This window comes from Orcinus orca, chromosome X, assembly GCF_937001465.1.
Source record: "Orcinus orca chromosome X, mOrcOrc1.1, whole genome shotgun sequence".
NCBI lineage: Eukaryota > Metazoa > Chordata > Mammalia > Artiodactyla > Delphinidae > Orcinus > Orcinus orca.
In genome coordinates this window covers 13,261,815-13,287,610 of record NC_064580.1, presented here as the reverse complement: position 1 = coordinate 13,287,610, position 25,796 = coordinate 13,261,815, and the positions used below count along the sequence as shown (strand labels likewise).

Genomic DNA, 25,796 nt, shown 5'->3' with positions numbered 1-25,796 from the left:
AAAGAACTTAAAGTTGAATTAAAAAGACAATAAAACATTAAGTAGAATAGGTATCAAAAGTTGAGTCTTCTAGTGAACAGAAAAATACCTAAAGTGATTACAATACTGTAGTTTTGCTAATACTGTGCCAAAAGAATGTGTCCCCAAAGTGAGCAAGGGAAAGACATCTTCCTAAACTTTTTTGAGGTGGATGCCTGGTTTTAGAATAGCCAACCTCACCCTAACCCATGTAGCCCTGGGAAAGGAGAAAGGGGCTAGAAGCTTGCCCTGATGTCAGCAGATTGTGCACTGGTTCCATAGTGAGCTGAGGAGCAGCGGGTGGATCTTTCCATTCCTGCCTCTCTAGTAAATCCCTCATGAGTTTTCCAGTCACTCTCTGATCTCACGTTGTCTCGCTAATTGTATAGATACCTTACATGCTCAAAAAAACTAATAGGAAGAAAAAGTCATTAAACAAATATTAATAGTGTAAAGAAAGGGTTTTATTATATTATTTAATGAAGATAAGCAGCAATTTTAGTACAGAATTCTTTCTCAAGCCCTTTGACAGCCCTCAAGCCCACTTTCCCCCTTCATGTCTAGGAAGGCACAAGTAAAACACTTTTTGGAGGCAGAAAAGTTTCCCCTGAGGGTGTGTCAGTAGCCAGGGAATTTACATCACCCCCTTGGGGGTCATCTGACTAAGGCATGGAAGAAACCACATCCCCAAGGCAGTTTCCATAACCTCTGCAGAGAAGGTGACCAAGAATTTGTCATGCAAAGCAGGACATGGTTGAGAGTGAAAGAGGGTGCTGTTAATAACTATACCAGAACACCAGATGTAAATTGATCAGGGGTGGCCAGCAGGGACACACCCTATGAATGCATCCTTTGTATCTCTGAGATAGAAGGGCAAGTCAGGCATTCTGTGAGTCAATTTGGAAGACTCACTGCAATTGAATTTTGCATTAAGAATTTGCAAGAGACCTAGGAGGGAAGCCTGTGTGCCCTGAAAAATGCATATCTTGTGTGTTTACCTTTTAAAGATAACTATGGTTTAAAACAGAAAAAATATATAAAGTTAACATAACTTTTTCCCCATATTAATCTTTTAAAGGATTTTATTCATTTCCTAGAGCATATATGCTTCCCTTTTCCAGAGAAGGCATGCACTCTAGAAGCAATGCCTTTACCCCCTTCCTTTTTTAAGAGCAGAGATATGCCCCCAAACTTACACATACAACTCCAACCCTATTTTTTTCCCTACTGAATTTATTAGTTATTTTTAATGGTGGTAAAATACACATTAAAATAAAATTTGCCATCTTAACCTTTTTCAGTGTATAGTTCAGTAGTGTTAAGTATATTCATCCAACCTTATCTTGCAGATCGGATGACTAGCATACTAATGAAAGAAATATACTAGTAAATGCAGTATTGAATTTGAACACAGGCATAGGCAATTAAAAACATTCCACATATTTACAAGCAAGGGCAACAGTGGCATGGATTCCTCAGAATATGTAGAATTATCTAGGTTTTAGCCTATTTGACAGGTTTCTTTCCCTATTATTATAGCAAAAGTCTTCTAAATGTTTATTTATTTTATTATTTATTTATTTTATTTTGGCTGCACCAGGTCTTAGTTGTGGCATGCAGCTTCTTAGTTGCGGCATGCGAACTCTTAGTTGCGGCATGCATGTGGGTTCTAGTTCCCTGAGCAGGGATCAAACCCGGGTGCCCTGCATTGGGAGCGTGGAGTCTTACCCACTGGGCCACGAGGGAAGTCCCTGCAAAAGTCTTCTAAACCACTGTATAAATTAGGAGATTTATGTTGATCACCTGCCTTGTACAGAACCTCAACTAATGAAATAAAGTTCAGATAGTTTTAAAGGGAAGTCAAGATAGTTCTGTCATTGTGGAAAATATTATTGTATTCTATGAAACAATGTACAAACAATTCAAAATAATATTATAAACCATAGACTATTATATTACTAGCCTTTTGAAAAGTATTTCTGTAAATGGATCATGAAAGAATTTTAAGTTCTAGGCACTTAAAGCTTTTTCTTTAAAATATTCTGCATATGCTTTCTATATGATCAAGCCTTTAAGTAAAACATCTGACTTTCAGAAATGCAAAAGGATTTCCGGATATAAGTAAACCCTTGTGTTTTTAGGATTACAAAATATTTTTTCTTTTTTTAAAAATAAATTTATTTTATTTTTATTTAGTTTTGGCTGCGTTGGGTCTTTGTTGCTGTGCACGGGTTTACTCTAGTTGTGGCAAGCGGGGGCCACTCTTCGTTGCGGTGCGCGGGCTTCTTATTGCGGTGTCTTCTCTTGTTGCGGAGCACGGGTTCTAGGCGGGCGGGCTTCAGTAGTTGTGGCACGCGGGCTCGGTAGCTGTGGCTCACGGGCTCTAGAGCACAGGCTCAGTAGTTGTGGCGCACGGGCTTTGTTGCTCCTCAGCATGTGGGATCTTCCCAGACCAGGGCTCAAACCCGTGTCCCCTGACTTGGCAGGTAGATTCTTAACCACTCCGCCGCCAAGGAAGCTCACAAAATATTTTTTCTATATTATAAATTGATAGTAAGTAATCATGTCCTGTACTAGTAATGACAAGTGAAAATCGAGGCAAATATACCCATTGAGAAGGCCTTATAAAAGAATACTCATTCATGTTTTAAAATAAAATATACCTAAAACCATAGCCAATGTTCAGCCAAGAAGTACCAATCTGGGTCCTGTGGCTGTTTCTGAAAAGCCTGCATTCTGGATGCTCAGTGTCTGTGCCTTACCAGTTGTTAAATATTTTGATTATCATCCCTACTTATAACTCTGTAGAACCACCAATTGATAAACATATCAGTAAAAAGACAGCTCAAAAATGTCACACATAGAAAGACATTACAATTACCAGCAGGTTGCTATAAGAGAAATTTGTGTCTCTTGCTGGTACTTCAGTGATAAACATCATTATCAATAAAAGGAAGAATTTGTTTACCAAAGAGCTTCCCTCAAAGACTAAGGAGCGCTGCCATACCAAGAAAGGCACATCCATAATTATTAAATGCAGGCATTTAGAAGAGTCTAGTTAGCAATTTTTAAAGAACTAGTATATATTTAAGCAAGATACCACCTAGATAATGGCGTCTAAGGGGGTCACTTGGCTGGTAGACGACTTGGGTTTTGCTTGTATGTTCAGCACATAGTCGTGAGGGAAGGATGAGCGGACAGTGCAGTTCATTAGGGGCTGAAGGGGGCGGAAGTTGTCCACCATTCTTTTCTCTTTCTCCCCCTCAGAAGTGAAGAGCAGGGTCCGAAATTGCTCAAGCTAGAAACAGAAACAGGAAGCATAAATAATTTCAATAGAAAAACAGCTTTACTTCATGAATAAATTACTTTCATTTTTACTATCCTGAAACATTTGTCTAAAATTGGATACAGAAGGAGAATTTACTTCTGGGCAGGAATCCCTTCACTGCTGGACAGGGAATAAAATGTTGTGTGAGGAGAGTAGCAGGACGTGGTGAAGCCAGTGGGGCACTTGGGATCCAAAGACTGGCGGTCAAAGGCCCTGTCCCCCACGTATTAGCCATGTGCCAAGTCCAAGTTACTTCATCTTTGGTTCTCAGAAACCTCATCTTTAAATGGGCAAAAATAGCCAGGCTACAGGATAATAAATAAAAGGCTTGATGCATATAGTAACAGTGCCAAAAATGTTTTGTTTTTTCAAAATTTAACTGAATCCTTAACATAACGTAGTCTTGATTGCTTACCGCACCTGGGCATTGCGGACAAGGCAATGCAGGTGGAGGTCTTAACAGGCAGTGGGGTGCCTCCTGCCAGCACTGTCCAATAGAACTCTCCGCGGTGAAGGAAAGGTCCTAATTACAGCAGCCACAGGCCACAAATGGCTGGCTGCTGAGCACTTGAAATGTGGCCATTGTGACCAAGAACTAAATTTTTAATTTAGTTTCAATTTAAATGTATTTATACTTAAATTTAAATGCCCACACGTGTCTTGTGGCTAAGGTACTGAACAGTGCAGCTCAGTATAGAAGGAGTGATCCCAAATCAAAGGCTTGTTTTCCAGTGTGGCAGTAGCATCAATCAGTAGCCCCTTGGCTTTCTGAGCAACCATGTTATAGAACACTTGACTTCAAGCCAGCTGGAAAAGCTCTTTGTAGCATTTTTCCTCACTCAATCAGGCACACTGTAGCTACAGAGAGGACAGCCTAGGGCACAGCAGGCAAGCATGGGAAGATTTGTCTGGATTAAAGACTTCAGGCCAAGTAGGCCAGGGACAAGCACCCAACACAGTGACCGTACTTGCAAATCACACATATACCCTCATTAATTAGGAACGTGTCTGAGTAGTTCAGGTTTATTTTTATTTGGCTAATTGCAAAAGATTAGAAATAGCCCAAGTATCAATAATATATTTCATTAGAGCTATAAAATGGGCTAGTATATAGCCATTAAAAATGATATTGAAAGTAATGTTTATTATCTATAAAATGTTCCACACATCATTGAGTGAAAAGAGCAACAAAATGGCATGTACAGAATGATTCCATTTTGTTCAAAAAATTGTATATATTTATATAGATGAAAGAACAGAAGGATTTATGTGTATCTGTATAAGTAAAAGACCAGAAGGATTTATCCAAACAATGATTAACACTTAGTGGTAAGATTGTAGGCAACTAGGATTATTGATGACAGCTAACATTTTTTTCTTACTGAATTTTCTATGTTGAAATTTCATTTGAAAAGTCCTCACATGGGCCACTGACCCTCTGATTTATTTATTTAATTTATTTATTTTTCAGTGTTATGTCAATTTTTAAATGTGAAGGATAGTAGCGGAATAAATATATAGGCCACCAAGCCCAGGCTTATGAGCAAACTCTGTATTCTGTCATTTGTTTATGGTGGTTTTCATGACACAGATTTTTTTTTTTTTTTTTTTTTTTTTTTTTTTTTTGCGGTACGCGGGCCTCTTACTGCTGTGGCCTTTCCCGTTGCAGAGCACAGGCTCCGGATGCGCACGCTCAGCGGCCATGGCTCACGGGCCCAGCCGCTCCACGGCACGTGGGATCTTCCCGGACCGGGGCACGAACCCGTGTCCCCTGCACTGGCAGGCGGACTCTCAACCACTGCGCCACCAGGGAAGCCTGACACAGAATTTTTTTTTTTAAATTATGTAGTCTACCTTACCAGTTGCTATCTCTGTGACTTCTGGTTTTGATATATGGTTAGAAAAGCTTCCTCCATTTGGATGTACGAAAAGATTTTCCTATGCCTATCCTAGTACTTTTATGGCAGTATTTTTAACATTTAATATGTCTGGAATATATTCTTGTGTAAGGTTTGAATGGTCAATCCAACTTTTCACCCCCAAATGTCTGCTCGATTGTCCCATCGCTCTTACTGAATAATCTCATCTTTCCCTTTCACTGGGCTGAGATGCAACCTTTATCATAAACTAAATTCTCATATGTACTTGGACATATTTCTGAATCTACAGTTTTCATCCTATGATTGATCTCTTTATTTGTGTACCAGTACAGCACTATTTAACTGTTGAGGCTTTATAACTTGGTTGATTTAATCATCTTTCATTTTCTCTTTCACAATTTTCCCTGGCTCTTTATTTATACTTTTCTTTTTCCACATGAGGTTAGAAGTAGCATACCTATTTTAAAATCCTATTGGTATGGGCTTCCCTGGTGGTGCAGTGGTTTAGAATCCACCTGCCAATGCAGGGGACACAGGTTCAAGCCCTGGTCTGGGAAGATCCCACATGCCACGGAGCAACTAAGCCCGTGTGCCACAACTACTGAGCCTGTGCTCTAGAGCCCACAAGCCACAACTACTGAGCCCGCGTGGCACAACTATTGAAACCAACGTACCTAGAGCCCATGCTCTGCAACAAGAGAAGCCACTGCAATGAGAAGCCTGCGCACTGCAACAAGGAGTAGCCACCGCTCGCCACAACTAGAGAAAGCCTGCATGCAGCAACGAAGACCCAATGCAGCCAAAAATAAAAAAAAAATTTTTTTAATAAATTTATATTAAAAAATCCTATTGGTATATTTATCGGGATTACATCAAATTTATGAAGAATAAACAATTCATGGCCAATAACAACTTAAGGAGAATTGACATCAAAGGTGTCTATGATGTCTTCCTATTCAATAACATGGAATGAATTTTATCAACTCAAGTCTTTTGTGTCCTTTAGAAATGTTTTAAGTTTTCTTGTTAAGCTAATTCCAAGGTATTTTGTATTTTTTTCCATTATAAATAGCATTCTTTCTTCCATTATATCTTTTTTAAAAATTCATTTATTTTATTTACTTATTATTTTTGGCTGCATTGGGTCTTTGTTGCTGCGCATGGGCTTTCTCTAGCTGCTGCGAGCGGGGGCTACTCCTTGTTGCAGTGCGCAGGCTTCTCATTGCAGTGGCTTCTCTTGTTGTGGAGCACGGGCTCTAGGCGTGCGGGCTTCAGTAGCTGTGGCGCGCAGGCTCTAGAGCGCAGGCTCAGTAGCTGTGGCGCTCGGGCTTAGTTGCTCCACGGCATGTGGGATCTTCCCGGACCAGGGCTTGAACCCGTGTCCCCTGCATTAGCAGGCGGATTCTTAACCACTGAGCCACCAGGGAAGCCCTCCATTATATCTTTTAACTGATTGTGATGTATACATGTCCAGTGTACTGATTTCTAGAAATTAATATTGTACTCCACTAATTACTCAGTTATCTTTGCAGTAGTTCTTTTTGTTGTTTTTCTAATTTATTTTTTCTTTTCTGGTCCAATTATATTGACTACTTCCAAAATATAACTTCAGTTAAAATTTAACATAGTAATACTCTTTTCCGTATTAAGCATACTACATACTTTAGAACTGAGATCAATCTCTTTTATCAAGTTAGGGAAGTCTCCATACATTCCTATTTTATTGAAAATTTTTTAAAAAACTGAATGTTGAATTTTGCTACTGCTTCTTAAGAATCTATGGAAATGATTATTTTTAAAATATATTTAGATTCACTGATATGATGAATTAATATCATTCGTAATATCGAACCATCCTTGCATTACTGGAATAACTACTACTTGGACAAAATATATATTTCTTTTTTTTTTAATTTATTATTTATTTTTGGCTGTGCTGGGTCTTAGTTGTGGCATGCAGGATCTTTTTTTTCAGTTGCGGAATGTGGACTCTTAGTTGTAGCATCTGAACTCTTAGTTAACACATGCATGCAGAATCTAGTTCCCTGACCAGGGATTGAACCCGGGCCCCCTGCATTAGGAGTGTGGATTCTTACCACTGGACCACCAGGGAAGTCCCTTTTTTTTTTTTTTTTTAATTGGAGTATAGTTGCCTTACACTGCTGTGTCAGTTTCTGCTATACAGCAACGTGAATCAGCCATATGTGTACATATATCCCCTCTTTTTTGGATTTCCTTCCCATTTAGGTCACCACAGAGCACTAAGTAGAGTTCCCTATGCTATACAATAGGTTCTCACAAAGTATATATTTCTTTTAAGGTACTGCTGGCTTCTGTTTATAAAATATTATTTTAGCTTTTTTTTTTGGCCATGCCATGCAGCATTCGGGATCTTAGTTCCCCAACCAGGGATCGAATCCATGGCCCCTGCATTGGGAGCGTGGAGTCTTAACCACTGGACTGCCAGGGAAGTCCCTATTTTAGCTTTTTAGCTTTTTAAAAAACATATCCTTCAGACATACCAGTCTGTACATTTTTTTTTTTTTTTTGGTCTGATCTTTGGTGGGTGTTGGTGTCAGTTATCCTGGCTTCATAAAAAAGGTTCTGGAACCTTTTGTTCTTGTGAAAATGCTTTGTGATTAATTAAAATCCCATAAAGCAAGCATAAGCAAATATTATTGCAGTTCAGTTATGTTATGAATTCAATAGAATATGTGCATTAACATAGTAATCACCACTTAGTTGCTAAGGAAAAAATAGACTCCAGGGTCAAAACAACTGACTTAAAATTTCTGGACAGACATTGTTGGGTTCTGCTTTTATCCTGAGGTTCCATAGCAAAATTCCCTTAAAGATTTTACAGGGTTTGAGCACATCCATTTTCAGCCTTCATTCTTCCTTTTAAAAGGGTCTTGTTTATATAGAGATTCGTATTTATATATAAAATATACAATGCATAAAACATATGTCATTGTCAAATATGGAAGTAAAAAGCTTATATTTCCTAAGTTTTACCTCTTCTCTCTAGTTAATTTGAAGCATTTCCTAATTCATATCCAAATTAACACAAGATGTTAGCGCATTTTAATAAAAATGTATGAGCATTACAAGATGTTAAAAACTGATGCCAAAGTTTGAGCCCAGCCTTGTTTTAAAGGGGCAGACTAGAATTTCCTTACATAGAAATGTGGAAAGAACGTACCTGATCATGATCAACCTCTATGGGCTGCTTCTTAATGATCCAAGTGACAGACTCAGAGAGTGGCGGGATAGTCAGGGACCCTGAGTAGGTCCAGTAATCTGGGCAGGTAGGCATCAGACAGGAAGGGTTGAATGACCCAAATTCCACAAGCATGTCCTGGCCAAGAGAAGGGGTCATCGAGTTATCATTTTATGCTGAAAACCACTCAGGAATCAGATGATGTGGTGATGATTCTAGGGGAGTCTGAGGACCAGCAGTGGTCCAGATGAGCTCCAGGTACCTCTGGGCACCTTAGGACAGAATCATACCCATGCTTTGTTCCTGCAATTAACCATGTATTTCTGATAGTCCTCAGTGGGAACACAGCAAAAACCATTTTCTCCCTTCGTTCTAGTGAGCTTATAGCAGGTGCTGTCCTCTGAACTCTTTGGGAGGCATTAGGTGGTAGCTGGTGCATAAACAAGGAGGCTTTTCCTTTTCAAGAGAGATTAATAGAATTCACCTTTCTAAAATGCAGTGCAAATTATGAGGAGACAGGATCCTGGACAGAGAGAGGGGCAGAGGGGAACAGGGAGGGAGAGAGAGGAAAGTAGATGGGGGTGGAGTGGGGGTGGGGGAGGGAGGAGGAAAAGGAGGGAGATGGAGAGGGAGGGCAGGGTGGAGACAGAGGCAGGGAGGGGAGGGAAGACAGACTTGCAGAGAGCAGCCCCTCTGGGATTCTGAATATTGAACAATTAACCTTGACGGCTGGACAGAGGTATCCACCCCAAAGGATGTGGGTAATTGTTCTGTAAAGCTGGACAAGCCAAGTTTCTGTCAGACTTTTCTGTGCCCCCTGCCTTTGGGAGGGTAGCTAGAGCCCAGAAGGCTTCCCTGAGTGTTTGCACAGGACTGAGAAGGAGCAGCGGTCGGGAGCAGAGGAGGGGACTCATGTTCCTGAGTTTCTGAGTGCTCATTGGCATGGCAGCCAAACCAGAGCCGCCGTCTGTGCCCACCAACAGAATCATGTCTCTCCTCTGGAAAGTGTCCCAGGGCCAGGGGCTCTCTCAACACAAGCATCATAAATGGCAAGTTGTCTTAAGGGGCAGCTTTCAAAGAGAGCCTGAATTACACTGAGGTGAATTAACATTTTCCCTTTCAAAGTGCCGTGTTAGCGTCTCCACTCTGAGATTAAAACATAAAATATATTTCAAGTGATTTAGGGGGAAAAATTACCTAATGCGTAATTGATGCCGTAGTATCCACCAGTTTCTGTTGCTCTTTATGATATTTGCCTAGCTAAAGAACAATAGATGAGAAAATATTAAAAACAATTGACATCTCACTCTAGAATTGTAATAGAACGTGAATTAAAATCAGACACCTGGACTTCCCTGGTGGTGCAGTGGTTAGGAATCCACCTGCCAATGCAGGGGACACGGGTTCGATCCCTGGTCCGGGAAGATCCCACATGCCATGAAGCAACTAAGCCCGTGCGCCACGACTACTGAGCCTGCACGCTAGAGCCCGCGAGCCACAACTATTGAAGCCCACGCGCCCTAGAGCCCACACGCAACTACTGAGCCCATGCCCCACAACTATTGAAGTCCACACGCTCTAGGGCCCACGTGTCACAATTACTGAAGCCTGCGCGCCTAGAGCCCGTGCTCCGCAACAAGCAAAGCCACCGCAATGAGAAGCCCATGCACTGCAAGGAAGAGTAGCCCCCGCTCGCCGCAACTAGAGAAAGCCTGCGCGCAGCGACGAAGACCCAACTCAGCCAAAAATGAATTAGAAAATAAATAAATAAAACATATTATTAAAAAATAAGATAAAGTCAAATACCTGGTGATTACCTAAAAACAGTCCACAGTACTGGAACTGCACTTAAATTGACAATTTAGAATGTTATAAACATCACTGAGTGAAAGTAGATACAAAACAAATGAGCAGGCTGTTTGCTGATAGGCTGGAACCCACAGTCTGCAGGAAAAGGTGTCCCTTACTCCATCAGCTTCCCCCTCTGGGTCTCACTGGTGCTTGGCGCACAGAGGCTCTGGAGGCTGAAGCTGTCAGGGCAAGCCAGCGCGTAGTAAGGCCCAGCTTTCAGTTCAGGCCCCTGAGTCCTGAGGAGCTTCAGTGCAATAGCTATGTTTTCCAGTTTCTATATTTGATGCTTTGATATCTGAGGCCTTGCTGATGCTAGAGGGATCACCTCTCCCAGGGTTAGTCAATTGCTAGAGAGAACAAACAACAGGGAGCATGCCTTTCATGTACAAACCAACCAATCCAGAGCTCAGACCCCAACGACTTCCTTTTTGGGATTCTTAATACTCTGAGCTACTATTCCTCTGCCCTAGTCACCCCAGGGCCACATACCAGACAACTGGGGGAAGCCTCTATGCCCAGAGCCTGCTGAAATTATCCAAAGTGGCCAATCCTAAGCCTGCTTATGTTGTCTCACCCATTCCTTCCCATGGAAACCACAACAAAGGTTCTGTCCATGTCTTCCCCTGCCCTCTCTGCCTCCTGACCACCCCTGGTCCTTCCCCATGTGGCCATGCATGGCATGCCACGTCTCCTCTTTTTAGGTATTTGTGAGTATAATAAAATTCTTCCTTCATGATAGCCATTTCCATGTGTGTGTGTCTTACCATACTTGACTAGACTAAAACCTGGGTATCCTTAAAACACTCAGCATCCAGAGTGGACTAAGGCAGGGAGCCTGCAGGAGGCCTGTACCTATGGAACCTGCAGGAGCTCAGAGGTGCTGTGCAGAGTATGGTCCACAGATCTCCAGTCCAGTTCTCCAGGTGCTAGCTGAGTGACCTGGCAGGAAAGCACTTAACCTCACTGACCTTTACTTTCTCCATCTAAAAACGGAGATGAGGGTCCACCACAGAGACTTCTATGGGAGATAAATGAAGCACTCAGCAAATGTATAGTCACATCACACTCTTAAATGTTTAGTTCCTTTCCTGAATTTCCCTTAGTTGTTTGCCTTTATCTTTTTACTCCATTTAAAATACATTCTTATCAAATCTCACATTTTAACTGATATTTAGTATTATTTGCTTTTATCCTTTTATACCAATGCCTAAAAATAGAAATGTAATGCAAACCACAGAGGTAATTTTAAAGCTTCTAGGAGCTCCATTGAAGAAGTTAAAAAACAAAAAACACACAGGTGAACTTAATTTTGAAAACATTTTATTTTACCAAATATATTCAAAATATTGTCATTTCAACATATAATCAATGTGAAAAGTTACTAAGTCTTGAAAATATGTTGTGTATTTAATACATACAGCACATATCAATTTGGATGCTAACTTTTCATCAGAAATACTTGATTTGTATATTTTACACTTGAAAATGTAGATAACATACCCAAGCTGTCCCAAACATTTTTACGTTTTCCAGTAACTGAATTGTCAGTTCCTAAATTTAAATGACAATCAACTGAAGCAAAATTTGAAATTCGTTTCCTCACGTACAGTAGCCACATTTCAGGTGCTCAACAGCCACACATGACTTGTGGCTACCATATTGGACAGCCCAGTTTCATACCATTTGAAATATATTCTTAACAGTCTTGTATTTTAAGCATTGTTTATCTTACCAATGTATTGATCCCCATATTCTTAAAGTAAATAACAATATTCTAATGTTCTATCTTTTCATTCTAGAATACAACACATCATTTAAACTTGGTAAGGTTTTTAAAAATAGTTTAAAAAATATTCCTACCATAGCCAAACCATCTTCCTCCAGTTGCTGCATCCTCAAAGCTTTCAAATTGGATTGCATTCTGATGTACCAAGTACAGCTGAAACACCACTAAAAGAAGTACTGCCTGACCATATAGGATTGCTCCAAAATAATTCAGCAGCCTTATTCAGCATACACTATTTAAACATGTTTCCCTACCTAAAATAAAGCCACTGGGAAAGACATGACAATCTGATGCAAAATGAGATAGAAATAAAGAACAGGAAGAAACTTATGCTGGAGCAGCAATTAATTCCATGTGGATTAATATTACTTTGGAATAAAGGGATTTATTTGGGGAGAAAAATTTTTTTAATTATATAGTAAAGTGAGTAACATTTCAGTGAGGGATCAACATTTGTTCATTCCCATCTTGATTTGCAGGAAATACTAAAATCCAAAATCCATTTGCATCAAAAGGAGAGAAGATGCTTATCTTGAGAGAAATAGATTCTCCTTATGGGAATTGGACAGGAGTTGAAGACACATTTCTTTTTTGAGGGGTAACCACTTAAAATGTGTTTCTTTCTATTTTTAACGTAACATTTAAAATTAAATTAGGGGAAAAGTTGTAAGAAGAAATTTTATTTCCTTATATGCTTCCTATACTTCCCTACAAATTATCCTTGTCCATCATTCATGAACTTTCTGGCATTGCCATCCCCAGAGCCTCCCAAGTGAGACACCTCAAGGTCATGGTTAACTTTGCCTTCTCACTTTGAAGCCTTCTCATCTCCAAGTTCTGTTGCTTTTATTTTAAAAATGCTTGTTAAAACTTGCTCTCTCTCTTTCGACTGCCACAGCCTTCATTTAGGCTCCCACCCTCTCCCATGTGGATTAAGCTGTCCTGCACGGTTGCCTGGGTCAATCTCAAAAAATAAAGCAATTGACCAATTATTTAGATGATATCATGCTATGCCACTCTGTTTAAAAATAACCAGTGTCTCATAAGCCTGCCTTCCACCTACCCTCTTTTTTAAAAACTATATATTTTTTTAAATTTTATTTTATTTATTTATTTATTTTTGGCTGTGTTGGGTCTTCGTTGCTGCGCGCGGGCTTTCTCAAGTTGAGGTGAGTGGGGGCCACTCTTCATTGTGGCGCGCAGGCTTCTCACTGCGGTGGCTTCTCTTGTTGAGGAGCACAGGCTCTAGGCGCGTGGGCTTCAGTAGTTGTGGCACACGGGCTCAGTAGTTGTGGCTCACCGGCTCTAGAGCGCAGGCTCCGTAGTTGTGGTGCACGGGCTTAGTTGCTTCATGGCACGTGGGATCTTCCCGGACCAGGGCTCGAACCCGTGTCCCCTGCAATGGCAGGTGGATTCTTAACCACTGTGCCACCAGGGAAGCCCTCCACCTACCCTCTTAATCTTCAATGATCACCAATCTTCCCGCTTCTTCCCACAACACACATTCTCATTCTGGCCACTTTGGGTTTTGACCACTTTCTGAACATCTGCTTCTGCACATGGTTTTCCTTCAGTCTGGGATGCCCTTCTAATCCTCTTGGCAAACTCCTTTTCATCTTTCAATACCCAACACAAATGTCCCCTCCTTAGTGGAATCATCGTAGACTCCTCTGAGCAGTCTACATCACACCCTCCTCTGTGGTCCCACAGCACTTTTAGAAACCCTTCTTCAAATCACACTTGCTTTATCATTTTAATTTAATGTGTGCTTCTGTCACTAGACTTTGAACTCTGGGAGGTCAAGAATCGAGTTGTTATTCCTAGCACTCAATGCAATGTCTGACACATGGTTGGCACTTAGTAAATGTTGAATGAATAAATAAATCAATGAATGACAAAATACATACATGTTATTGGGTAACCACAAATATAAAAGGCCTTTTTCTTGCCCGACTAGCCTTTTGCCCTGTACAGTTGACCCTTGAACAACGCAGGGGCTAGGGGTGCCAACCACCTCGCAGTTGAAAATCAGCATATTTAACTTTACAGTTGGCTCTCCTTATCCTCGGTTCTGCATCTGTAGATTCAAGCAACAGCGGATGGTGTAGTACTGTAGTATGTAGTTATTTTTTAAAAACCCATGTATAAATAGACCTAAACAGTTCAAACCTGTGTTGTTCAAGGCTCAACTGTATTGCAATTTTATCATTTAAAATCTGACTAAATAGTATTGCTATTTAATATAAAAGTTATTTGTAAAGTCAGCAAGTAGAGGAACATTACCACATATTCAACACACACAGAAAATAAATTTCTAGCAAAGTTTTAACTTCACGCCCTATCTTCTACATCAGTTATAGAATCTATACACAGAGATATATGTATTAACAGGAAATACTGTTTATACTAGTAGATGGAAATGTGCATAAAAATGAAAAGAGACATTTTTCATACACTCAAAAAAGTCCAAGGAGGATCCAGCAATCCCACTTCTGGGTATATACCCAAAAGAATTGAAAACCGCATCTTGAAAAGATATTTGTACACCCATGTTCACAGCAGCATTATTCACAATAGCCAAACGGCGGCTGCCACTCGAGTGTCCACGAACAGATGAAGGGATAAACAAAATGTGGTATATACAGCTGACCCTTGAACGACATGGGTTTGAACTGCGCGGGTCCACTAATACGTGGATTTTTTTCTAAAGTAAATATTCCAGTACTACATGATCCCCAGCTGGATGAATCCGAGAATATGGAGGAATGCAGATACGGAGGGCTGGCTATGAGGTATACTCAGATTCTCAACTTTGTGGAGGTTTGGTGCCCCTGACCTCTGTGTTGTCTACGGATTAACTGTACATACAATGGAATATTATTCTGCCTTCAAAAAGAAGGAAATTCTGACACGTGTTACAATACGGATGAACCTGGAAACATTATGCTCAGTGAAATCATCCAGTCATAAAAAGACAAATACTGTATAATTCCACTTAAGTGAGGCACCCAAAAGTCAAATTCATAGAAACAAAAGGGAAATGTTCATTGCCAGGGGCTGGAGGGTGGGGAAAAATAAGGAGTTATTATTTAATGGGTACAGAGTTCTGAGGATGGATGGTGGTGACAGTTGCACAACAGTGTGAATGTAGTTAATACTACTGAACCATATACTTAAAAAAAGGCTTAGAGAGTACATTTCATGTTATGTGTATCACACAACGAAAAAAAGAGTCCCGTGAGTCCCGTGCCACTGCTAACAAAAGAGGTCTCCACTCCCATGGAGGCCTTGCGATGTGGCCTGTGCTGACATGAAACTGTCCCTTTAACTCCAGATGAGACCACAGACAGGTCTGGCTCTCACCTGAGTTATCTGCAGAGTCTTCAAGTTCCACGAGGAAAGAGTACCCGTTATTCCAGACGCGGAGGCAGGTGGTCGGGTCGTAAGAGACGGTGAGCAGTTCTAAGCCAGGATCGTAGACACTGTCCCTCCACCGGACGTTGATGGGCGACTGGCGCTCACCCCCCGGGACCAGGTCCACGCTCTCCCAGAGAGGGTGCACTAGGAGAAAGCACATCGGGGGCTGTCCTCGAGATGACACTAGCTGGAATCCCACTGGGGGGATGATATGGTCCCATGTAAGCGTGTATGCTGGGTTCAGCTCTTATGTGAGCCAGCTGTGAGGATTAGGCAGCCATCCTGCAAAGCCTGGGTAGAATGTTAGCATTGCTAAGGTCCCTGGAGTCCTGCCACATGAATAGCTATGACACTGTATATATTAAGGTGTACACGCACACTCTGTCCCACACGGGTGCTGATGACATCACTGACGGTGATTTTTCTACCAAAGAGTCGAGCGCCAGGTCTTTGTGGCAAGTCCCTGATAAATCTCAGGAAACTTCTTACAACAAAGAAAGAGCTATCCACACATGATGGATAGAACCCACATGTATAATTCGGGTGGTCCAGCTCTCTGCCCTTTAGAATCAGCACGGATGGGCAGAACCGAGACCAACAGGAAAGCTGGACAAAATACGAATCAAGATAAATCATTACCAACGACCCTCTGCACCTCACCCCACCACTGAGAATGAGTCTGAGGATTGGCGAAAGTGACAAGGCAGCTGCTGCCCAGTCAAACCCCCCTGTGCATGGCAGGGTCACTGGCACTCCACTTGTCGTAAAAAACAAGCTTGCCTCTGGTTTCCTCTTACAGAGGAGACGGTTCTCTTCCTGAGATAGCTGCCCAAAGCAGGATCTTAACCTTCGATTTTTTGGTACAAGTGCCCCAGCGGCATAGACACAGAGCGCTCCAAGGCAGTTTCTGGACCAGTGGTTCTCAAAGGAGGGAGCGATTCTGACCCCGGGGGACATTGGACAATGTCTGGAGACACTCTCGGTGGTCAAAACTGGAGGAGGGTGCTACTGACATCTAGTGGGTAGAGGCTGGGGATGCAGCTAAACATCCTACGTATATAGGCTGGGCTTTCACAGGAAAGAATTACGTGGCCCCAAATATCATTAATGCCAAGGTTGAGAAATCTTGGTCTAGAGCAGAAAGCAATAGGCAAACTCAGGGCATTCCCTTTCCCCACCCCCCGCTCAATTTTTTCATATGCGGTAATCTCGTCTCTAGAGAGGTCTGAACCCAACGTTTTGGGTTTTCTCCCTTAGTGTAAAATAACTTCTGAACAACAAGAACTTACTTTAGAGAAGGAGGACTTTCTGTTTCAGAAATCTAAAATGAAAAATGCATATGAATTGGTACAATAGTCATATTGGTATCAGATTAGAATGCAAGTTCCTTGCAGGGAGGAGCCATACCTCCCTCCCTTTCTTCCGTGCCCTGTAGCGCCCTACTGGGTATATGCCCTTTGAGTATTGATTATCCAAATGCTATTGTTGGGATAAAAAGCTGTATTTGATTAATTTTTAATTATTTTTTATTAATTTTTATTGGCGTATGGTTGCTTTACAATGTTGTGTTAGCCTCCACTGCACAACAAAATGAATCAGCCATACTGATTAATTTTTAATTTGATATTTTAAAACTTCCAGAAACCCCGAGAACAGCCATGATTCAGTCTTAAAGCTGCCCGCCGGCACAAAGAAACCTGACAACACTGTCCGCTCTGAGATGCTCAGACTGAGGCTGAGGGTTTGAGCATTCACACCCTTCAAAACCAGCTCGTGTGGGTCTCGTAAGGAGACTAGGGGAGAAGGGAATACAGAGCAGATCCCTAAGACGATGCCCTCTTCCACCCAAATCGTCCCCCACTTCATTCAGGAAATGGCCTAGAGTCTACTCTCTCACCCACACAAACACCAGCCCAAGGAAACTGGGCCTGTTCCTTCAGCTGCTCTTGTATGGTCATAACGCTCCCTTCAATTTGTATGCCCCTCTATTCACAAGTTCAGCTTCCAGGTTTTCTTTCCCCCCCCCACCTCCTCCTTTAGGAACCCAGAGCATCCCCCCCACCAGGGAGCCCTTGGTCACTGTCCCCTTCCTGAAGCCAGCTTTTGCCCAGGGCTCGTTTTGCTAATGATAAATTCACATTTTTGTTCTCTCCTCCCTTCCTCTTCCTGCATTTTAACAAAATACAGATTAAAATGATTTCTTGGTGGTTACTCAGACTTCCCCTCAAAGTCAGAAGGTGATTTCGTCTTCTAACGGAGCCTGCGTTTCCAGCTTCTTCTCATGTGGGGAGAATGAAATGAACAGAGAGAGTGATTCTGTCAGCCATGGTTTAAGGGCACGACGTCACACTGTCGTTAGGAAGGTGTCACTAATGTAACACTGAGAGCAACACAGTCCCTTTAGATTCCACAGTGAGGATGTGCTCAGCTTTGGTTCCTGTTTACATGACTGGTCCTGTCTTCGATTTACTTTGTACTTGTACCACCTTCAGCTCCAGCCTCGGGGGTGTCCGTCTTTCGGGATCATTCCTGTCTCAGCCCCTCAGTTCCTGCTCCTTCTCAGAAATCAATCTCCCCTCATTCAGCTCAGGGCTGGCTCCTCTTCTTGGCTTGTCACCTCTTCAGCAAAAGTGTCACCTCCGCACCTCCCTATCCTCTTATGCGATCCCCTCTTGTTTTTTATTAATCATAGCATTCTGATCTTTTCCTTCAAATCGTTTATTACATGGGTATGATGATAAGTATATGCATATATGCTTAGTTATCTGCACCCTCACAGCTCTACAAGCCCCATGAAGAACTGAGCTGGCTTTCAGTCCCTGCTTGTGGATTGAATGTATAAGATAAAGAGCATTACTGGGAAGGGGTCATTCCCGTTTTATCTTTATTTCCTTTTACTCTACTGAGCGCCGCATTGTTTTCTCCTTAAGGATCTTTGAGGTTTATCTCTTCTTTGTCCAGCCCTTGACCACCAGCCTCATTCAGGCCCCTGTACCACAGACTTTTCCTCAAGGAAAGGTCCTCTTGCTCACTTTTTCTCCTCTCTTACTCCCCTCTACTGTGTTTTGCCATCCATCAGTTTTCCTAAATTACCACCTTCATCATGTTGTTCCCATGTTAAAGACTATGTGAAGTCCAAGCTTCTGCATCCAAGCATCGAGGTTTTCCTAGTAGGAACCCATCTCGCCCATCTAATTTTATTTCTCCTCATTCTTCCCAAGCTCTGCTCTTGCCACGCTATTCCAGAACCTTGCCAGGCTACTCCCCTTGGTCAGTCAGTGAGATGTGCTGAAACTGTAGGATACCTCACTGGGCTTTGAAGACTTAGGAGAAAATCCTGTAAACTACCTCACTAATAATCTTTATATTGATTACATGTTACAGTGATAATATTTTGGATATAGTGAGTTAAAGTATATAACTAAACTTAATTTCACCTGTTTCTTTATCCCTTTCTTAGTGTGACTGTTAGAAAATTTAGAAGTGTCTATGTGGCTCGCATTATATATCTTTTGGACATTATTGCTCTATACCATCACTAGCTTTCTCTCCAGTGCCTTGCCCTGTACTGTCCTTTTTCTTGAGATGGGCTATTTCCTCGTCAAATTGAACACCATCCTAGCAGGCCTAGGGCTTATTGCAGTGATGGGATACACAGGGACCCTCCATGTGACTTTGTTGGGGATGGTCACAGAATCACAGAGTGCCTTGTTAGAGCATCAGGGTTGTAAAAGGCACTTTCATGCTGAGCCCAGGTAACCACAGCGTCACATGCAGTTACCAGTGCAGGAGACTAAGGCCCACGTTTCCTGGTGGTCAGTTCAGGGCTGTTTGTTAGTTCACTGTAGCTGCAGATACCCCTGAGGCCGTTACTGTAATTCCACAGGGCTAATAGGTCCACTGTTTCTCAAGATTATTTGAAAATTAATGGAAGACAACACAGTCTGGGTATCCCAGCCTATATTATCTGGGGATTAACGGAATTCTCTGTGAAGACGTTGCAAAACAAGCTTTTGAATACTCTCGTTCTCCAGGCTTTATTAGTGTCCTTCAAAATGAATTGGAGAAATAATAGAACAGTTTTCTAACACAGGTAAGTTATAATATAGACTTGTCCTGTCAAATAGAAGTTTCTCTGATGATGGAAATTTCTAATATAGTAAGTGCTAGCCACAGGTGGCCATACAATTTGAATATATTTACATGTAAATACACACATGGGGCTAGTAGCTACATTTTATACAGTGCTATTCTACTGAGATTTGTCCTAAAAATAAATGTTCCTCTTACTTCTAAAACTAGGGAGATCATGAACGTTAAGAATCAATAGAATAATAACAAATCTGTACCATTTCCATTCTAGATGACATTCTTTATATTTCATTAAATTAAAAATTAATATTATTAAACTTATTTCCCTATGGTCTAAGATCTCATGCCTAAATCTTTTTTTGTTGTTTTTTTTTATTCAAGACCCATTTATTCTCTAGTTCTGCCCACATGGAGACACCCTCCTCGAAAAGGCGTTGAATCCTTCCGTTCACTTTAACACCTTGTGCTGAAGACACGTGTTCCGAGGTTTCAACTATGAGATCCACATTCTTAAAGCACTAGTTCTTGAACCTCATCTAGATTTCTCCCCTTGGATGGGGGGAGATGACCCAAACACAGAGAAGAACAGCTCAGGACTGTGGGCTCTGCTCGTGCAGAAGACCTTGCAGCTCCCCTGACCACCCGGCTGGAGCCAGGATTAGGGCCCTGAGACGAGGGGCGCCTGCTGGGCTGCCGCCCCCGCCCCCGCCTCCTGCCTCTTCACTAGGCTGGCTGTCACCTCTAGTTTCCCTGGAGTTTGGGGATTCTAGACGGTCTCTGCTCACACTTCTGCATCACGCCTGCTGCCTCAGCACTGCTGATCCACACCAAGGGGGAAAGGCACACAGAACTGCTTTTCAGCACACCAACGTTCCACACAAATGTTACTCTATAAGCCTGCAGGTTCTTTTTCATCAGAGGACATTCGCAAGGCCATGACTTCCCCCGGCTCCCCACTGCCCTTGCCAGCAGACTGGACACGCAGGGCGGCCGTGCTGAGTGGTGCACACCGCCCTGGCTCCACTCAGGCGCACTCTCTTGGAGAGCTGAGGGCGGTGCTCTGGGATCATCAGCAGGATCTGTCCCGAAGCCAGCCCTAGAGTGACAAGAGCCACACCTGCAGGTCTGTTCCACCGACCAGCCGCACAGGACCGAGCTGGGCCCACGGACCTTGGTCTGGATTGTGTTGGCTGGTCGTTCTTGCCTAGGTTCACAGGCCAAGAGCCAGTGTCCTTCCTTTCCTGCTCATCACCGCACCAGCGGCTCACTGCTACCTGCTGCCGTCACACGCCTGGTAACCTCGTGTTCCGGGGCCAGCCAAGAACTGAGACCCCAGCAGGCCCCTAGTTCCCAGCAGGCCAACTCCCCATTAAACTACTGCTGCCTAGCCGTGTTCTCGAGGCTGCAGAGCCGGGAGGGTGCGGAGAGCATAGCAAGCCGCAGGCGCCCCCAGCCCCAGACCCGAGGTGCTCCGCGGAGGCGCCGGAACCTCGCCGCAGCCCCGCCCCCCCCAAACACAAACGACCTCTGCGCCCGCCTGTCCCGCGGACCCGGGCGCACCTCCGACCACCGCGACCCAGGATGGAGGCGCGGGGCGCGGGGCTCGGCCTGCGGCGGGCGCTGGGGCGGGCGGGGGACCCGAGCTCCGGCCCCGAGGCCGTGCGGCCCGCCAAGCCCACCTCCGTCCCCGCCGCCCGGAAACCCTAAATCTTTTTTATGTGACAGAAATTTAGGCTAAATTTCACTAGATGATACAAGAAATGAAAGTGATTTTATTTTCATCGTGGGTAATAGATGCAGGCTTTCATCTTTATTTTATCATATCACCAGTCTGCAGGGTTAGGACTGTCAACATTTATTGTCTGCCACTTGAGATCACAGCCAACAGCAGTTTGAGTTGATGCCAGTGATTCCTCGGGGAGAGGGATGGTGCGGAGTGAAGGCAGAGCACAGGGCACAGGCCCCAGTGAAATGCTGTTTCTAAATTCGCCGCAGCCTCCTCCTTCAGTCACTCCCTACTCGGCTCCCGGATCCTAACAATGGTCAGACAGCTGAGGGAGGTGCTGAGCATATGACAGTGATGAAGGTAGTGATGATGATAACGACTGTGGTACTAGAGGTCGCTGCCAAGGCCGAGTTCTCAGTGTGTGGCAGGCGCTAGCTAAGGACTTTCCACATTAATTAACCCTCAGTGGTCTTGCATCACTCTGGGTCCCAAGTGTATTGGGCCTTCCGCTGGGGTACTGAGCTTCCAGAATCAATGAGTATCGTCTTTACAACTACACAGATGAGGGACCAGGATATACAAATAGGACATGCGCAGTGGCCCAGGGCAGCAAAGACCAAATATTCTCCTGGGGGAAACAAGGAGGGACAGAGTAATATTCGAAAACCAAAATCAAACGGTGACTGTGACCTGTTTCTTCTAGTAAGTTACAAACAAGAACATTTCATCTGATGTGGGAAATTAATCAAGAGAAGCCCCTACCTCCCTAAGCCAATACTTTCTGGGTTCTGTCAGCACTAAAAGGAGCAAACTATCCTAAAGACACGAGCATATTGGATTTACTTCCATCTTTCTGTAAATAAAAACAAATACTTTCTGTAAATATAAACAAACAAGAAAATAAGGAAAGCACTCACACAAAATTTAGTAACTAGATAAATATGACTACTTTTTTCCATTTTAAGCCTTAGACCGCAAAGTGCCAGTGTTGAGAATAAGCCAGTCCGGGTAGGATGGGGGCCTGATGGTAGGAAGCCGCACCCAGCAACCAGAAATTTATTATGACTCAGACCAGCTCAGTTTAATGAGAACACAGGCAACATCGGAGGAAACAAAATAAACTTACAGTAAAAATATATTTATGAAGCAGTTTCAAGGCAATAGATTTAGCTAGATTAGCATTACTAATAAATCCCTTTTGTAATGTGCAAAACAGGGTCAAAGAGAGTAAACCCAAGGAGGAAAAGTTGAGAAAGCTAGAATCTGGAAGCAAACCAACACTGGAAAACTCTGTGTGAATTCACTGTGAATGGTGGAAAATACATAACTTCTTAGCAGATATGCTTAACCATTTCATTAAACTCATGTCTCCACTAACACACACATTATCCTCTCCGATCATCTCAGGGGTTCTGTACCAGGGTTACTTGGCCCCCCAGGGGACACTTAGGGATGCCATGCAGCATCTGCAGTGCACAGTCCACCCCGACAGCACAGGATGACCCACGCCCATGGCAGTAGCGCCGTGGTGTCAGGGAGGACCATCTGCTGCCTCACTTGATCTGCTGGGTTCACAGCGGAGCTCACACTGGCGAGCTGGTCACCTAGAAGCACCTCTTCTGCAATTTGTAACGAGGGACGGAATATTCCAGAGTATGAAGCTACTGAACTGCTTGCAAACATGAATATGCAAATTCCAGAATGTTCAGACTCACAGAAATAATTCGCAGTCCGTGGATCAATTTTAGTAAAAAGACGGTTGCTAACAAAAAACAATAAAGAACAGGTTCAAAGTATTTGAAACTTAGGACTTCTTTGACCTATTTCTGCATGACATCATTTTAACAAGTTAAAATTGGTGAAGAAAACACCTTTCCACACGGCACCGTGGTAATCATTTCACAGTATGTACGTGTATCAAATCATCATGATGTATACCTTAGACTTAGGTCAGTTATATCTCAATAAAGCTAGGGGAGAAAAAGGCTTTCCATATTTGAACAAACAGAGAAATAATGGGTTATTACTCTCAGTTCTCAAGGCATCTAATCCCAGTCTGGAATGCCACTGACATCAGAGCTGCAGACACTCAACACATGTGACTGTTAGGAAACAACCAGGCTTCTGCTCTCTCCAGGCAGCCATGTACTCACAGGCTCGGTCCCGGGTTTTGTAAGTACAGGTGTAGAGGCTGCAGGGCCTTGCTAGCATGGACCTCGGAATCTGGAACCTTCTCCACTGTGCCTTGCATGGAGAGGCTTGAAGAATGACCCTCAGGCGACTCATCATCACCATCTTTAGCTTGAAGTCTTGATCAGCTCCCAAGTAACTTGAAGGAACCTAATAACCCAGAGCAAAAGGAGGACAGAGGAAGAAAAGTCACAAACAACAGAGGTGGCCGATCACGTGGAAAACATCATTCAGATTATTAGTATGCGGGAGGGGGAGGTAAATACAGCAGGAGTGGAGTGAACCAGGCAGAGGGTGGTAGGAGGTGAGGTCCAGAGGTACTGGATGCCATATCAAGGAGACATGTAGGCCATTGTAAAGGCTCTTTCTCTAACTCAGGGTTTCTCAGCTTCGGCATTGTTGACATTTTGACCAGATAACTCTGTTGTAAAGGACTAGTCTTTGCACTGTAGCTTGTTTAGCGGCGCCCTTGGTCTCTACCCACTGGATACCAGTGGCACCTTCCTTCCATTTGTGACAACCAAAAACATCTCCAGGCATTGCAGATGTCCCTTGGAGAACGGGAATCACCTCTGATTGGGAACCACTGTTCTAAGAGAAGTGGGAACACAATGGAGTTTTCGGAGTAGAGGAGGGACATACTCTGATTTACATTTTTTTTTTTTACATCTTTATTGGAGTATAATTGCTTTACAATGGTGTGTTAGTTTCTGCTTTATAACAAAGTGAATCAGTTATACATATACATATGTTCCCATATCTCTTCCCTCTTGCGTCTCCCTCCCTCCCACCCTCCCAATCCCACCCCTCTAGGTGGTCACAAAGCACCGAGCTGATCTCCCTGTGCTATGCGGCTGCTTCCCACTAGCTATCTACCTTACGTTTGGTAGTGTATATATGTCCATGCCTCTCTCTCGCTTTGTCACAGCTTACCCTTCCCCCTCCCCATATCCTCAAGTCCATTCTCTAGTAGGGCTGTGTCTTTATTCCTGTCTTATCCCTAGGTTCTTCATGACATTTTTTTTTCCTCTTAAATTCCATATATATGTGTTAGCATATGGTATTTGTCTTTCTCTTTCTGACTTACTTCACTCTGTATGACAGACTCTAGGTCTACCCACCTCATGACAAATAGCTCAATTTCGTCTCTTTTTATGGCTGAGTAATATTCCATTGTATATATGTGCCACATCTTCTTTATCCATTCATCCGATGATGGACACTTAGGTTGTTTCCATCTCCGGGCTATTGTAAATAGAGCTGCAATGAACATTTTGGTACATGACTCTTTTTGAATTATGGTTTTCTCGGGGTATATGCCCAGTAGTGGGATTGCTGGGTCATATGGTAGTTCTATTTGCAGTTTTTTAAGGAACCTCCATACTGTTCTCCATAGTGGCTGTATCATCAAAAAATCTAGAAACAATAAATGCTGGAGAGGGTGTGGAGAAAAGGGAACACTCTTGCACTGCTGGTGGGAATGTGAATTGATTTACATTTTAAAAAGCTCATTCACAGTGCCCTACTGGAAACTGACCAGGATGAAAGAAAGAAGCAGGGAGCCCATTCAGGATAATCCAGGGGCTGGAACTAAGGATGTCACAGTGGACGTGGTGAGAAGTGGCTGGGTACTGGATGTATCTTGGGGATACAGCCCGTAAGATGTGAAAGAAAGCAGTCAGAGATGACTGGCAGATGCTTGGCCTAAACAACTGCAAGGATGGACTTGCCACGAACTGAGATGGGCAGACTGTGTATGGAAAAGGTTTTGGGTGGGAAATCAGCAGCTCAGATTTGGGCATGTGGAGTTTGAAATGAAATTCCAGTAATTCAAGTGAGGAAATATGGTAGAATATTCTACCTCATGGTAGAACGAGGATGAACCCCTGAACAAAGAAACAGAACCCGGCACAGGAGCTGGCGGGGAGGGAAAGATGGCACTCTTACTACTAATTCTATTGGGTTTGAGGTGCCAAGGGGGCAGGCGAGAGGAAAGGTCTAGGGAGAGTTGGCAGTGCAGCTCTGGTGCTCAAGAGAGGTTGTGAGGCTAGAGAGAGAAGGAACATCCCCTCCCCCCAGGGGTAACAGGTGTATAGAGACCAACAAAATGGAGTGATTAAGGAGGCCAAGAGATGGAGAAGGAATGGTCAAAGGCAACCAAGGAAGGAATGGAGCATGGAAGGTCAGGGGCAAGGAGGGTTCCAGGGAAATCCTAATAGAAAGAAACTTAATTTAGCTAATGCTAGGCTACAATACGTGTAACAATATGTGAGATTATTAATGTCCAG

At 43.1% G+C, this 25,796-nt stretch overlaps 2 protein-coding genes across 2 annotated transcripts in view; one reads left to right on the top strand and one right to left on the bottom strand.

Annotated features, from left to right (window-relative positions):
* Positions 1-25,796, top strand: part of CLTRN (collectrin, amino acid transport regulator) — a 79,222-nt gene that overhangs the window by 3,837 nt on the left and 49,589 nt on the right. The gene's annotated exons all lie outside the window — the stretch shown is intronic.
* On the bottom strand, positions 556-25,177 carry CA5B (carbonic anhydrase 5B). Its single transcript, XM_049704941.1, is given in 8 exon segments — positions 556-3,316; positions 8,429-8,584; positions 9,644-9,708; positions 12,142-12,181; positions 12,183-12,236; positions 15,295-15,644; positions 23,472-23,658; positions 25,046-25,177. Coding segments are annotated over 8 exon segments (1,077 nt in total). The 5' UTR covers positions 25,076-25,177; the 3' UTR covers positions 556-3,121.